The 16,396-nt window shown below is 44.9% G+C and overlaps 1 protein-coding gene across 1 annotated transcript in view; it reads right to left on the bottom strand.

Moving 5' to 3' along the window:
* The window catches only part of GRIN2B (glutamate ionotropic receptor NMDA type subunit 2B), a 203,587-nt gene that overhangs the window by 72,155 nt on the left and 115,036 nt on the right, over nt 1–16,396 (bottom strand). The window contains exon 4 of the mRNA XM_074826859.1: nt 4,057–4,171. Coding sequence (XP_074682960.1) covers nt 4,057–4,171 — 115 coding nt within the window. The remainder of the gene's footprint in view (nt 1–4,056; nt 4,172–16,396) is intronic.

The following is a 16,396-nucleotide window of genomic DNA, read 5'->3' as shown; positions in this document are numbered from 1 at the left end:
ATCCCCAGTGACACACCTAAGGGAAGCGGCAGAGAAACATCAGTCAAAGGGAGAGGCTGAGAACAACCTAGTAATAGAAGTGATGAAAAACTCACTAGAAATTAAAGAGGAAGAATCCCAAAGAGGGCCTCAGGGATAGTAATGTTTGTGTCATCCCCAGTTTTGCTGGGGGAAAGTGAGGCAGCAGACAGAAGGAGCTGGGAGCTAATGGGACAGGACTGTTGTGCCCTGCCTCAGCAAGGAAGGTGGATGTGAGCAAGAGCTGGAGAGCAGCACTTGCCAGCTCTCATGAAGGGATCATGAACCCAGAAATAAATCCTCATCATATGTGGGATTATAGCAGAGCAGAGGAGACAGGCAATCAGTAAAGTAAAGAAAAAAGCTGGGTGAAAACTCTTCCAACACACAACTCTCAGACACAAAACCTAGTGTAGTACTGATCCTCTGGCTCACCTTGCAAGACCTCTGGCCCCAGCTCATTGCTGCAATGAGGCAGGGCCCTTCATGGGGCATAAGGGTGGACCTCCTTTACCACCTCCATCTGCATACCTGCCCCTCTATGATAAATACAACAGGTTAGCTAGGCACCCAAAACACACCTAGGCTGTCTGGCTAGTGAAGCAAAAAGCTCTACTAACTAGCTAATTAAAAGGTAGTGAGGGAAGGCATACAGCCTTCTGCCCCTAAGGAGCAGAGAACAAAGAAGTGGATGAAATGCAGCCTATCTGCTTATCACCAGAGGAATCGTTACCGATGGCTACAAGAGCAGAAGAGCTTAGATTACTGCCCCTTTCCAGAAAGTGGTTGCTCTACACGTTCTTTCATGATTATCAGTCCTACAAGGCTTCAGTCTGTCTGAAGGACATAGGAGGAGATTTATCATCATCAGAGTCTGGGGACAGCTGTAGGTCTTCTGGAAAATGAACTCCTGTTCTGAAACACCTGGTGAGGTTTTGAAGATATTTCTTCTCAAATTGGGATGAAAAATCAAAATCTCAAAAAATTTCACAGACCTGAAAGCCTGAAATTGTTCAGTCACTGTCTGCATCTTTCCTGCTCAGAAAATGGAAGGCTTCACACCTGTTTTAAAACATTTCTTTATATATATATATATGCCCCATGAGATGTAGTCCTCACAATCTGTTTGCCATCTTTCAAGAATCAACTGCACCAAGCTGTACAGAGCAGCAAACTGTGTCACTAAATCCAGAGGAGACTAATAAAAATTATCAGAAAACTAAAAAACATGACCTACCAGGAGAGACTGAACAAATCCTTGTTTAATCTACAGCAGAGATGACTGAGAGACAACATGATAGAAGCCTTCAAACATACATAGCGAAGATAAAAAGAGGAAGAGAATAGACAATTCTCTATGTCCACTAGGGAGATGCCAAGTAGTAATGGGCTTAAACTGCAGTCAGGAAATCTAGGTTAGATATCAGAAAAACTTTTCAGGGTAAGGAGAAAGAAGCCATGGAAGAGATTGACTTGGGATTTCATGGAGTTTCTAGCATCGAAGGACTCGCAGAACAGGTGAGACACACATCTGTCAGGAATAATTTCAGTTTAGTTGATCCCTCCCTTAGGCACAGGGAGGGACTAAATGACCTCTTGACATTCCTTCCAGGCACAGCGTCTGATTATGGATAAAAGTGTGCAGCAATGTAATTAAAGACTGAGCTACAGTGAATGCACAGAAGAGGACTGAATCAGTGTTTCTCATGCAGCCTTTCATCTCTCCTCTCCTACTGCCTGAGTGTTTGACTTGGAAATTCTCCTGTACTTTGCACAGTTTCCTCTATATATTGCCTAGAAGTTGCCAGGACAAAGCACCTTGCTAATTTAGCAAAAATTAGTGAGACTTTGGACGATTTTGCACTGCAAATCAATGCATTTACAAAGATATTGTGATTGTGTGCTAATAATCTATGAATAATTTATGGCTTGCATTGTGACATTGCCTGGGAGCTGCTGTTAAGGGCCAGTACTCTGCTTTGCCTGACTTTCTGCAAACGCGGAACAAAATTATGATCTTTGCCCCAAAGAGATCTGTTTCATCCTTATATTTTAATGTTTGCATTTCCACTGAATGGAGAAAATTAAGAAAAGAGTATGAGTTCCAGGAGTGAAAGGTATTTTTCTGTGATCAGAGCATGTTGGAGATGACTTCTGTGTTTTCAAGGAAGAACCTGCCAGTGTAAAATCCAAACAGCTCAGAGTATGATTATAATAATCTGATCTTTCCACTGAGTGAGACACCCACTTCAAGGTAAAACATTTGTGTTCAGGAAGCACTATGGGCTTTTCATACCACTAATACCATGGTTCATCATAGTCTCATTTCAATCCAGTCCCAGCTCCTATGAAACAAAGAACTGTTCTGGTTTAATGGGCACCAAGCAGTCCCCACAGACAGCAAGGTTCAGGCAGGTCCTAGGTCTAATCCCAACATTCCACCTCACCTTCCACTATTTGTCTGGTTCTTCTGAGAGACCACAGATACTCTCTTAGAGATTGAATAACCCTCTTACCGCTCATGGTAGCCTCCAAGCCCTCACTGAGGGTGAGACAGGGTAGTGCATGTGACAAGCAGGATAAAAACAGCATTGCATTTAGCTGTGCCTCCTCAGAGCCTGCAAAGCATTCCAGCAACAGATTCCCCACAGCCAGCCCTGCTAATAATCCCTAGCAGGATTCATGCTCCTGGACTTTGCCTGGTGGGCTTCAGTGATGGACAGAGCCTGATGTGAGGTCTCTGCAATCTGAGCCTTGTCTGCCCATCCCCTGTGCAATATCCAGTCAGTCTGCCTCCAAACATGTCCAGGAGTTGTCCACACATGCTGATGCCATGCCATACGTTTCCCCACACTCCTGTCCCACTGAGATCTCTGCTGACTCTTGCAACCATATACTCTCATCTGGTCTGCAGTGTGCCAAGACCATGAGGTACATAGGTCTTCCTGGAAACCAGGCACAAGCAGGGGTCTTTCACTCTCTCCCCAAACTCCTGCAACTACTGGGAGACCTTAGTGCCCACCAGGCACTAAAGCAATGGCTCTTCTGCCTCCTTCAAAAGTTGTTTCTCCAGCCTTCTTCTAAATGCACTTCTCCTGACAGCTCCCTATTTCATTCTCATTTCCCCAGGAATTTCTTCCTGGCTTTGGCCATGCAGACCTCTTCCAAGTCCATGCAGAGAACAAGCAACCAAGGAGAGAAGGCTTTCTGTGTCTGGTGGGGCAAAGGGGCTTTTTTCTAAGCCATACATGTGGTTGCACCCAGACCAAGCTCTGCATTCATATCTATTGAGTTCTCTGCTGAATTCTCCTTGCTTTCACTCTGACTTCTCACCTCATCACTTTTCTATATCTTATTTTCTTAGCCCTCAAACTACCCCCTCTACTTCAGTTCAAACCCTTTGGGAGTGCTTGTTCCAAGCCTGGACCACTGACATTTATGTGGGAGGTGAAATGAACCAAAGATGTGCACTAACACAGAAATCCACACCGTTTCTAAAATGGTGCTTTGGGTTACATGCAAATTATTCAGAAATATGCAAATTTGGGTCCTTGAACAACTCGATACGATCTCATGTACACATCCTACTTGATGCACCATCCTATTGCAAATGACACTGGCCAGATATATCAAGTACAGTTAACACTGGCATATATTACTAAGTGTGGCTGCAGCTCACAGTCGTTTAGCATATGGAACTTCACTGCCCCCAAGCCATGCAGAGAAATATTTTCTGTCTCTGCCATTGAAACCCATGGCACAGAGGAGGTCTCTTCTCTGAAAGGCAGGAAAGATTTTGTTCAGAGGTTACGGAAGGGAAGCTGATGAATTTTTTATGCATGCTAATGGAAGAATGTAATGGCATCCTGCATAGAGAAGACAGCGGCCTGGGTATTGGAGATACCAGTGGTCCAGGATGCAAGCAGGAGTTTGCCAGCCCTTGATAAGAAGTACAGAAAGGTGGGGGAGATTATTGTCCTGGAGCCTTCCACTATCCTCTTCACTGACACAGTTTAAGAATTACCAAAGATGTCCTACCCTCTCCCACTTCCTCTCCTTGGTCAGAAGGATGATCACCAGCTTGGGATGCATCTGGTATCCATCTTCACTGAACGACAAATTCCTGCCTTCAAAGGTGACATTGATCAGGTACCTGCAGGAGACAAAAAAGAGCAAGGAGAATGTTAACACTTGGGAGCCTGCCTTCCCCCTGCAGATTAAGCCGGGATGGTAGGAGCACAGTGCAAACAATGGAAAATCTAAGAGGAAGGGTGTGGAGGAAACAGAACAATTACTCCAGGAATCAGGACAATCAGGCAATGCAAGGCAATTGCTCCCATTTTGTGATGGAGATAGGGAAGTGATGTCCCATTGTTGGCTCTCTATGGATTCCTGAAAGCACACATAAATCTCATGCAAACACATGTGCCCACAGTCCTTGATTTCCCCTGATCACAAAGGGCAGAGGGATCCATAGTAATTAGCTGTGTAAACACACTCCACAGCCTACACTTTGCTCACTCTCCAAAAGGAATTTCACATCTCATCTGGGGACAGCGATGGCCTCCAGGTGAAGCAGTGGAGACAGCCTCCCCCCAGCCCAAACATCGAGGTAACGATAAGGGAAGCTGCAGAGAGCAGAGTAAGGAGCAGTGCACCTGCAGGAAGCTCCATCCCTATCACAGCCAGCATGCCTTGCTGGGCCCAAAGCAATCATCTGAAGCATCATAGGAGTAGGGACAGTGGATTTTGAGATAGCCCGGTGAAAGTCCTTTTCCCTATGGTCAGAGTCATGCCTTATACCCGGCAAGATCCAAAAAAAAGGGTGATCAGCCCTGCAAATCCCCACAGCCAACGTTAATGATTCTCTTTGTCTGGAAAGGTCCCGTCACTTCTGTGCAAGGCACCCTCCTTTGGGGCATCTCATGTCAGCTGTACAAATGGACTATTAAACAGTCTGGGCTTCAGTCTTGTTTATCCTAAGGCCTCTTCACTCAGCTCTGGCAGCAGGGAAGACCTTTAAGCGGACCGAGATTACAGCTACACTCATTCCAAGGCCTCGCTGTATTGTAAGAGCATGTTAAAGTGATATTGCTGTAAATGAGAATCAAGTCTATTGTTTTCTTAACTGTCAGACCATCCAGAATGACACTGTGGGGAAGAGGAGGAGACAAATACATATTTCACAGTTCAGTGGTTTATATGACATCTCCGTGGCACTCTGACAGTTTCTCCTGTTCATATATTTCACTTCAATTCACAATCCTGTTGCATGAAGTAGATTTTGCCTTTATACACCTGCTCTGGCACCAGTAGCATCATATCACCATGAGAGGCAGAGGTGACCAAGCTGCCTGCAGGGCTAGCCCCAGGATTCTGCCCTCTTGTGCTTTGCCCAGTTCTCCTGTAAATTACACAAGCAACACTTCCATTACAGATGTGAGAGGTTCTTCTGCTCTATTACACCATGACACCAGGAAACATTTCCTGATATTCAGCTTCAGTTTGTACTTCTAAGCTCAATTTGAACCAACTTCAAGAAAAAAAGGGTTCACGCTTTCCCACTACCCGCACACAGAGAACTCCCTGCTAATTTAATGAAAGCATTTGTAACAGAGAAACTTCTTCAAACAAATAAAAAACCAGGTCATGATTTTAACTTCTTCCTTTTCCCAAACCTTTTTGTCCTAACTCCATTAATCAACCAAACTCATCCACTAATTCTCCATTACCAAGTGCAATCAGCAATTATGTTTACTTCTAAAGGAAATTCCATACTTGTTCCATGTTGTGACCTTCAGGGGAATGCATAGCATAGGAAACAGCCATAAGAGAGCTCAGTGTGAAACATTTGCAACAGGATGATTTTCAAAGGCAGACCATTCATTATTTTTCAAAAGTTGGACCCATTCAGCACCCAAACACTGAAAGAACCCCAAAACGTGAGTCACATGGAAAATCTTAGCCACGCAATTGTTCTTAATGGTGTAAAACATCCCATGTCAGGACAATACATGCTTCTTTTCTGGCATTTCTTTCCCAGATGTTTGCATTGCTTTGGTACTGAGGAATGCCAGGCACAGACCCTTGCTGGGTGTGTGTAGCCTACCAGACATATGTAAGGCTCTGGTGGTAGGAAAGACCTTGCAGTGGGACAAGACTACAGCTACACCCATTTCAAGACTTCTCTGCACTAGCCACCAGAGTAAAGACAAAACAAGGATCCAAGAAGATGATGATGCTGTTAGCCTGATGGGAGTTGCAGCTTTATATGTCAGTAGTTTAGAAAGCAGTGCCAACATCTAATTAAACAGCCTGCAATATTAAACAGTTCTCAGCCCTCTCTCCCCTCCCACCCGAGAATGATGCCACTGTGGGAATCTCCCTTGCACAGCCTGACAAGAAGAGTTCACAGAAATCAGCAACAGATATGACACAAGAGGGTGTCATTTCTGTTTGTTTTCCACTGGAAAGATTAGAACCTCTAATAATAATCAAGGAAGGATCATCAGTGACTCCAATCCTTGGAGGTGCCTTGAGATTTACACTTAAAGTGGCACTAAAATCCCTGGCTTCGCACCTTAATAACTGAAATTAGTCTCCAAATTTGGCACAATAACTCTTCAGAGGGTTTTCTCTCACACCCATTAGCAACATGTTTACTGAAGTTTGCAGGAAGAGTGCAGAAGCAGCTCCCCCCACAGCTTTCCCTGCACTCCTGTAGCTTGCTGGGTCCCATCACCTACACAGGGATGCAGGGTGAAAGCAGCTCGTGGGTAGCTGTGGCACTTGCTTGGGTGCGCTGAGCAAGGGGAGGCCTGCGTGACAAAGCATCAGGGCTTGAAGGACTCCTTGGCAGGCCAAGTCAGCAGCATGCTGCAAGGCAGCCACACTCGAGTGGCTCTGCCCTCTCCACCACTACCACAGAGACAGCCATCCTCTTCAACAGCAGCGCTGCCCTGGTACACCAACACTACTGCTGCCTGCTTGGCCAGGGCAACTTGCTTCCACCCTACAGCTTACACATACTCCAGTCCCCAAACAGGCAACCAGGGGGCTGGGAGACTGCCTAGCATGTCCGCACTGAGAGACACCAGCTGCAACAGGGGCACAACGTGAGGACAGCAGGCTGTGCATGCAGGTGAGGTAACCCAAGATGAAACTGCCTGTAAAAGGTTTAATTCATGATTTCCTGGATGTTTTGGACTCCAAGATGGAGAGAGAAAGAGAAAGGGGGCACAGGCAATTTAATCTACTTTGTTAGAAACACCTTTCAGCAAAGAATTTTGCTTATGTGGGCATTTCTGGAGCTGCTCGATGCAAGCACAGGAGAGTCAAGCTTCTTCCCCAGCCCAGTGGAGATGCAGCAGTTACAATGCCCAAACTCAGCCGGGTGGGAGCAAAACACACACAACACTGTGGAAACAGGCTGACATTGTGAGCCCAGTGGTACGGACAAGCAGGCAGGAACAAAGAAGGAAGGGACATGTCCTTGGGTACAAAGTGTATCAGACTCAGGGGGCACCCGACTCCCCAGCCTATGCTCTGACTGTTGGGTAACATCACTCGCCCTAGATGTGAAGCTGTCAGCCCTGCAAGCTAATGGAGTGTTTCAAAGGATGGTTGGCATAGGAAACAGAGCATTAAAACCACATCAAATGGCCAATTTAGGACCAGCAGAGAGATGATGACATTTTAAATGGTTTCAGCTAGTGACGGAGAAAGCCTGAAGAGGCAAATGTGGCAGGCAGAGGGGGCTTGGGGATAGACAAGGAGGGTGTTGACTGAATTTTTCTCTGCCCCAGACACAGCTCTGAAGAAGATGTGTTTGAAGTCAGCGCTAACCACTCCTAGTTCTGCCTCCAGTGTCTTGCTGGGAATCAGCTCCTCCTGACCTGCTGACTGGGTGGGCAAATCTGGACATTGCCTCCGTTCAGTCCATCACACTCCCTACCTCACACATGTGCGTGGGCGCACACACACACGCACACACACTCCCTGTGCCCTGTCAGTGCTAGTTATGCTCCAATGAGACAAGCAGTCTGTCTGAAATGGCATGATTATCCTAACATCAACCGCTTCCCTGAATAAGACAGGCCATATAAATAAAACAGCCTCTCCACCATCAGCATCGGGGAGTCATCTTAACAGTCCAGCACATGAGGGAAAAACAGGGTGTAGGTGGAGGGTAGGGAAAGAAAGGCTATGGAATACCTCTGCCAGAGAGGATTTGCAGGGCAAAAGGCAGGTGGGGTGCAATGCAGGATAAGGGAATGGGGATGTAGAGCATCACCAGCCTCTTTGGAAACTCACTGTAATGTGAAACACTGAGACCAAAAGTAACAGCAATGAGGTGAAGATGCTGGAAGGCCTTTACCCCACAGAATCTGCATGGTGAAATAGCCTTTTTCTTTTCCCTAGAGACAACATTAAAAATCCAGCAGCCAGAGGTACCAGGGACAGGCATAGCTGCCTGCCCAGACCCACTTCATGTTCATGAAAGAGCAAAGATGAGCACATTACAGCATTTCAGCACAAGTGCCCACAGCTCTAAACCACGTTCCCTTGCTCAGCACCAGCAAGACCTACCCAGCCTGGGTTGATGCAAACAGCCTCAGCAGAGTGCATCAGTCCTGCCCTGCAGCAGGTCCTGTCCACCCCACATGCCTACTCCTGGATGAGGATGGACAGACAGAAAGGTGGGTGGACTCAAAGGAGAGGGAAAAGGAAGTTTAGGACCAGTGGGAATTCTGACCTTCAAGTGGCAAGTGATTGACAAATAAAGATTTAACCAGCACTAACTATGCTGTTAATAGCTTCTGCTCTCATCTGAGAGACTGAAATAGTGTAGATTTTTTTTAATGAGAAAACTGCAACCAATCCATACAACTGCTGATTTAAACCTCCACTCTCTAAATCCATGGAAAGCTTAAAATAATAGATATTTTTTCTCCATACCATTGCTCGACATTTCCGTGGCTGACTCTGCCTCAGAGGATAGACAATACATGCACAGCTACCCAGACCCATGAATGCATGAAGTCTCTTGAGATAAGACAGTCTCCAAGGGATATCAAACCCACTTGCTCACTCCTGAAAAGGTGAGCATGGGCTCCATCTGGGTCTTCAATCAAACGTCCCCATGGCTGGCCCTGGCCAAGTGTTTCAGAGGCTCTTCCATCACTCACTGCCCTGCGCTGCCCCAGCCTCCTGCTCTGCCTCCCACTGCTGCGGTGCCGGTGGCTTGCGGAGTTGTGAAAGGTAGGCACAACTGGCTGTGTCTGTGTAACATCTGTCCAGTGTCAGGTACGATTTACAGCAAAAGGATTCCACGCAAAGGGCACGAGTGCAGCTGCTTTTACGTAACAAGGGGCATGGACTCTGTTCTTTCTGCTATCATGATGAATAAAACCAAAACAAGATAGAAAAAAAAAAAAATAGAAGCCAACCATTGACTAGGAAAACTAAATCTTAAAGGAACAGTATCTCACTCTTCTTCATTTGCTCCTTTCTCTCTTATTGTCAGTGTTAGCACTGAAACTGGGAAGATGCACTGCAAGAAAGAAAGCAGGCATAGAGAAGAGACCAACCAAATTCCAGATTGTGCAGGTATCCTGCACAAGAAAATCTGTACAGGCTACAGCTATTTAATATTACTGGGAACGAACCTGACCTGCTGGCTTAGAGAAACCCCCGGAGCTCAAGATTGTTTTCATTAGGCAAAATGGTTGGGAGAGCATCTAGATTAGGAAATATCCCTCAGGCTACAAGATAACAGAGATATAAGAGATTAATTTGGTTTCTCCCTGCTGTCCACACCTTTTTAAAAGACAAGAGGGCAGATACTGGGCTGGAATAAATCACTGTTATTCAGCTGACATCTATGGAGTGATACTGTTTGATCTGCTGAGATTCTGGCCCCTCACCTCTAGGAAGATGAATTTTCTTGGTGTTTGATCCTGACCTGTGAGATATCCCTTTCTGGAGGAAGACAAATTTCTACTGATCTGTCCTTGCTGTTCCTCCATCATATTCAGCAAAGTTGTTTTGAAAACAATGTATATGTGTGCTGAGACTTCCAAGTGACAGCTCCTATACACAGTGGAAGGATGAATCTTTTCCATCACTCCCCCTCTTAATCATTAAAAAAATGGTACTTCCACTTTATTTCCCATTTCTTCTATTTAGTTACCATGAATTTGTCATTTCAGAAAGACTCTGAGCTGACAGTTCCTGGGGACTGAGGATATATCTATCCTTAGAGTACATAGTGAGCCAGAGCAACGGCAGGGCTGCTTTCCTACACACATTGCTTGATCCTAATGAGATGGGACCATTCCTGAGAACAAGAAGAGAAGCTCACTTTCCACAGTCTGTGCAGACCCCCGCCTCCCTCCTGAAAATATAAGAGGAAACTCAAGTACTGCAGCACAGAGCTTTGAAGCATGGACAGATGTCCACCAGAAAGCAGAGGGAGCACTCATTGTGCAGGGTCATCAAATTACCCCCCAATGGGGAACATGGGGTCAGCTTCAGCCTGGGGCAGAAATGACAGTAATAACACCCAGGTGAAAGGCTGCTTGTCCAACTGCTTCAGTGATCTTCAGAGTTTCCACAATAACTTTCTTCCATGTACCTAATACCATCTAGGACCTGATCTCCCATTTGCTTTTCATCCTATGCAGTCCCTGTCTTTGATAGAAAGGGGGAAAGAGATGCTGCCATTCAGGTCTAGTGGCATTTTACACTCCCTTTGCCAGGGTGCTGCTGACAACACCAAGGCCAGACTGTGAGAGCTAGGTCACTTGTAGGAAACTTAGGATGAGGTGACCTGTTTATAGAAAAAAGGGCAGGATAAATCTTCATTTTGCCCCATCTGCTATGTTGGTCACAGCAATATCTTGAAAATCCAACCAAAGCCAAATTTTTCTCACACACATCCTGACTGACCTATTTTCACAAATGCCAGAGCCAGGAAAAATTACCTATCAAAACCAATTTTTAAATGGGAAAGGGGGATAAGAACTTGGCATCAACATTTTCTCATGAGGAGGTCAACACTTTGTCAGAAAGAAAGAGAACCATAAGATTTGAAAACTGTAATAACATTGGACAGAAAATGAAGCTTCTGGGACAGTCATGCTCCCACACAGTCTGGTCTGTTGTGTGACACCTTCTGCCCTTTCTTTTATGGACAAGACCCCCAAATAAAATACATCTGTAATGTTCCACCCTGAAAGAGTCCTACAAGGAACAGCATCACCTCAACAGGGGAAGGGATATCACTGGAGATTTAGTCCATCCAAGTTTCATGAAGGAGAAACACGAATATAACATTCCCATGCTCTTAATCACAAGACAGTAAATGATTTTCCATGTCAAAATACTCCATTTTAAACCCAAAATGTCTGACTTACAACTTTTCTTCCAAAATTATCTTTTTTGTTGGGAAAATGACACAGTCCTAAATAGCTTGAAAATATACCTCTACACCTTCTGGCCTCACTGGAAATAAAACAGAAATAAGGAAAAGTGTTTTAAAAGCATACTCTGGTTAAAGCTGGAAATATCTATAAATCTCATAGGGAATCAGTCTATTCTCAGAAAGTTTTTTTTATCCAAAAATCTTTGATAAAAACAAATATACTTCTGAATTGACTCACCAAACCTTTAAGTAATACAAACTAGCTAATAGAAAAATAGCTTTAAGATCAAAATTGTTACAGTGACTGGATAAAATAATAACTAAATGTTCAGTCCAAAATTGGATTAAGCTGCAAAGCTTTACTGAGTTAATAAATTCCTGCCTATTACTTTTTTAAAGTATTATTTTTTGTTGCTACATCTTTCCATCCTTTCTTAATTATTAGGAACAGATAACATATCACTTTTCTCCAAAGTAAAACTAGTCTTCAAGGTATTTCTCCCATTTGAAAGGACTAAGAATTTGCTTATATGGGGCAGTAAAAGCACAGAAAATTACATTTGTCAGAACAGCCAACGGTGGGTCAGAATTATGTCTTGGCATCCACGTAACACATCACTGATGGAAGCTATACCACTAGGAACAGGCAAATACTGAAAGGTTAAGAGATGTCCTTCAGATCTGTTTATCTGTCTTAGGGCACAGTCATACAAACATTGATAGGACAAGTAGTCACAGAACAGAAGTCAAATGAGGCTCTTCACAGGGATTTTTCATCCAGGATGAAGTTTTTCAAGCTCTGTCAATTTGCAGAGCTGTAAAAAAATATTCTAGTTGAACTACTGTCCCCATACAGTGAATTTAATCACACTGACAACAGCCTTACTTTTCTTAATCATTCTTGCACACCCCTTCGAAATCTCCCATGGACCCGTATGTCTGTGGACCACAGCTTAAAACAACTGGCCACACGTAGATGTGCATGTCAACATCCCCTTTGGTCTTCTGAAGGTGGCTGGTATGCTGGTAGTCAACCATCAGGGCATGTCAGTATTTACCCAGAGCTCATTCCAGTTTCTGTCTTGGGAGTCACGACCAACAAGCAGGTGAGCACATCAATTTTCCTCTAGAGCTTTTAGGACTTTCTTGCTTGCAGAAAACCACTCAAATCTGCCAGAAAGGTCCTCTCACTGCTACCAGAAGCCAGACAGGGCTAAACTAGCTGGAGAGACTGAAATAAACCCCCTTATTAATTTTTTGAAACAGCAGAATAACTGAAGTTTTTTGATCCACCAAGAAATCACAAGCAATTTGGGGGTTATTCAACGTTTATCAAGTGTTGAAAGCATTCATGCATTTGCAAGGGCAGCAAATTCACAGTGCTCGTGGGAGCAGAGTCATTGCCTGCAAGAAGACTCGTCCAAAAAGTGTGTCTGGATTTTCCTGGCTCTGTAGCAGTTCGGCCAAGATGGCACTCTTATCACTTTCTTCCCTATCACATCTTCAAGGGGGAATCGATTAAAACAAACACACAAATAATCACTCCTGTCAGTAAGCGTGTGGAGGTCTGGAGGCTACTCCTCCTTTGCCAGAGGAGCCGCTCTCTCTCCACTGCTGCTCCCTCTCCCTTCTCCCTCTTTCTCTCCCTCCGTGGGTTGATGTTTCCATGGAAACGTGTTCTTTAGTACTGCTGAAATTACATTGCATTTAAAGCATTAAACCTTCCTTGGGCTGAGGAAGGTCTCAGAACAATTATGGGGTTTTTTTTATTATTCCCCCTCACCTTTAAACTTTCTTGTGATTTTTTTTTCCTTGCAGCATTAGGAAAACCTCATTTTTCCCGCTAAAATCTTCCGGCTAGCTTTTGTCTGACAAGGGGCACAGGATGCATCACCAGTGGGCTAGTGTCTGATTTAAGGCTTCTTTTTTTTCTACGCAAAACCATTAACGCATTTCTTTCCACACTGCATGCAAACAGGGAAAATGCTGCAGTAGCAAAGTAGTAAAGAGTGAGATAGAAGGAGAAGCAAGCCAACCACGAGCTGGCACATGTGAAGAACACAGATTCAGTTAATACCAGAGCTGAACCCCTTGTAGCCCTGCACTGAGCCGCAGCTTCTTCACTGCAAAGTGCCATAACCGTAGACCTCACCACTCCTCCTCGAGCCTGCTTTCTCTTCATCTTAACAATCATGTCTGTAATTAGCCACCCTTGTCTCCACTTGCAGTAGCACTCCAAACCCTACTGTAATACCTGCTGCAACCAGTACCCTCGTCACCACCAGCACCCTTCCCTGTGCCGCAGCTTCTCCACCCAAACTGCCATCTCTGCCGTCCTGCCCATTGACTCTTTATTGCCAGCCATCACCTTCATCAGCACTTCCAACGCAGCCATTTCTGAGGCACTGCTGGCTTCACTGCAGCCAGCTCAACCACATGACCACTGGCACTTTCTGTGCTCCCACTGTGGCTCTGAAAGCCAAGATGTCCCCATCCAGGTGCTCCCTGGACCCCAGGTCTCAACTCAAAAATTACTCTGTAAGATCCTCAGCCTGCAGCCTTTGCTTATCCCCACCCTGGTCAGAGCCATAACCCCTCTGTGCTCTTCTTCCACTGACATCATCTCTTTTTCAAACACTGGAAAAATATAAAAGGGAGATAAATACCAAGAATCTCCTTCCAGTCTTTCGCCTGGGTTCCTACACTCAGGCATGCCTCCTTTCTGCCTTAAAGTCCGATGACTTGACAGCTTGCAAACCCCTTTCATTACCTCTACCTGGACAGCTACAGGGCCCATATTCCCTTGCACCATCTATTTTGGGTTTCCCAACACAAACTGAATGCTTCAAGCATATCTCACCGTTCTCAACTCTTGCCCCAAAAGTCAGTGTGAAGGCTCCTGCTTTGAGCTGGGTGCATATGTAGTGCCATGAGGATGGATCAGTGTGGGAGGAAGATGCTATTCTGAAATGAATGATAAATATGGATAATAAACTCAACCTAAGTCTTTTCTGCCTCTCTCTAGTGGGTTCCCAATACGGGAGATAGAAATATCATGGGTACATTTTGAACACGGCTGGGAACACTGCCAAAGTCCTACTCAGAGTTCACACATTTACATCATTTATATCACATCCGACTTGTGCCTTGTATTATTAACTTTGTTGAGTGTTCTGTGATGTAGTTTGTAGTCCAGGCTCTGTTAAATAAAGTTACACACCCTCTCTCTCTTCCTTTTGGTAAAAGAGAAATTGATGTCTGGGGCTACACAAGGTCTTACTAAGCACAAGGAGGGTGACTGTGTCTGCTGATACAGTCAGTGTACTCCTATATTCTCACACAGTGCTCTGGAAGACCTTTTGAGATCTATCTCTGGGGCCTGCAAGATACAAAAAGAAAGGAAATGTTTGCCTCGTGATCAACGGTTCAACTCCTAGACCAGATTGGTAGTGACTGAAGATTTTTTTCTCTGCTGCTGGATGTTCAGGAGCCTCTGTGAAACATACAGATGGGGTCCACCTGACAGGTGCCCAACATGGCACTGCGACTACTTCTTCCTCAGCAGTGTCAGAAAAGAGGTTGAAGACAGAAGGAGACAAACGACCCAGATCATGGGACTGAAGAAATTATGTTTGTCTAGAACAGAATAAAGGCATAACAAGGAAAGAGGTAGAGCATTGCTGACAGATCAGGCTTTTAGCTTTCTGTGGGACAGACCACAGTCTGTGGCAGTTGAAAATCCATCACCTTCCAGGAATTCATGCAAAAGAAGAGGAGCTACAATGACCCAGCATTGTGACTTTACGGTTTTGTAAATTGATAATTTTTCCGATAGTCTGAAAAGACTCCAGGTTATACTCCGTCACCTACTCCACATGCCCAATTTAGACTCTGTGACTATTGCGGCATCTGAGGGCAGGTGAGCAGCAAGTGATTCAGATGCCTGGTACACACAGACAATGGGGAGAGGTAATCACAATGCGTAGGTTAGGTGTCTGCAGCAGGCCGCCTGAATGTAGTTGTCTATATAGAAAAGAAACAAAAAGTGAATCCTCAGTGTTTCCTGAACAAGAAAAGAGAGAGAAAGAGTCAACTTCAGCCCATGCTGCCGCATCTCCAGTGAAGTAAATGTGCCATTTTACTCTAGAGCTGCATTTGATCTTAAATTACTCCTCTGCTTCTTCTCTGGGAAAAGGTCAGTTTAAAGAAGCCTCAGGTGTGATGCTAACATCGTGTCAAATAAAAGACTCTCAGGAGGTCTGAAATAAGTACAAGGTGCAAATTTGGGATATATTATCTGAATCCTTTTCCTTCTCCCTCCCGAAGAGTCAGAATGGGAAATCTCCCAAGAATATTTCTTTGCTCAGGAGATTTCCAGGACTCCTTGGACCTAGAAATACTGTGAAGAAGGTTTTCCAACATGCATCTGAGGATCCCAGGCCACAGTGCCCACTGTGGGAAGCCTGAACACAGCACAGATGGAAACAGCAAGCGTGCTGGGAGACCAGAACATTTCCATGCAGAGTGCAGCAGAGGGTCAATTCCCACATCTATTACCATACCACAGCTCCCTCTAGTTCAACCAGCTCTGCTACCCAGAGCAGCAAAGCTATCAGAGTATCCCAGTGCTTTTCAGAGATATCTAAGCAAGTTTATCTAATTTGAGCAGAAACTTAAATGATTTCACCTTTAATTGGTGCTTAAGCTAACAAACTAAAATGTAATCCACAAAGCTCACACACAAGTCCTGATGAGTGTGGGCATACCCTGAAAGCTTGGGAATTAGCATGAGCACCAGGTGGGATAATGTGGGCTCTTGTTCTGGTCTCATTCAGTACCTTTGGCTGCATCATTTCCGCAGCTCTTGCTGTGCACATACTGTGGTAGCGAATGAGTTGTCTGTACCCTTTTCTGTTGGCAGCAGTCACTATGATCACTTCAGAAAAAGCAGCC

Source organism: Strix aluco, chromosome 5, assembly GCF_031877795.1.
Source record: "Strix aluco isolate bStrAlu1 chromosome 5, bStrAlu1.hap1, whole genome shotgun sequence".
In the NCBI taxonomy this organism is placed as follows: Eukaryota; Metazoa; Chordata; class Aves; order Strigiformes; family Strigidae; genus Strix; species Strix aluco.
This window is presented reverse-complemented; position numbering and strand designations above follow the sequence as displayed.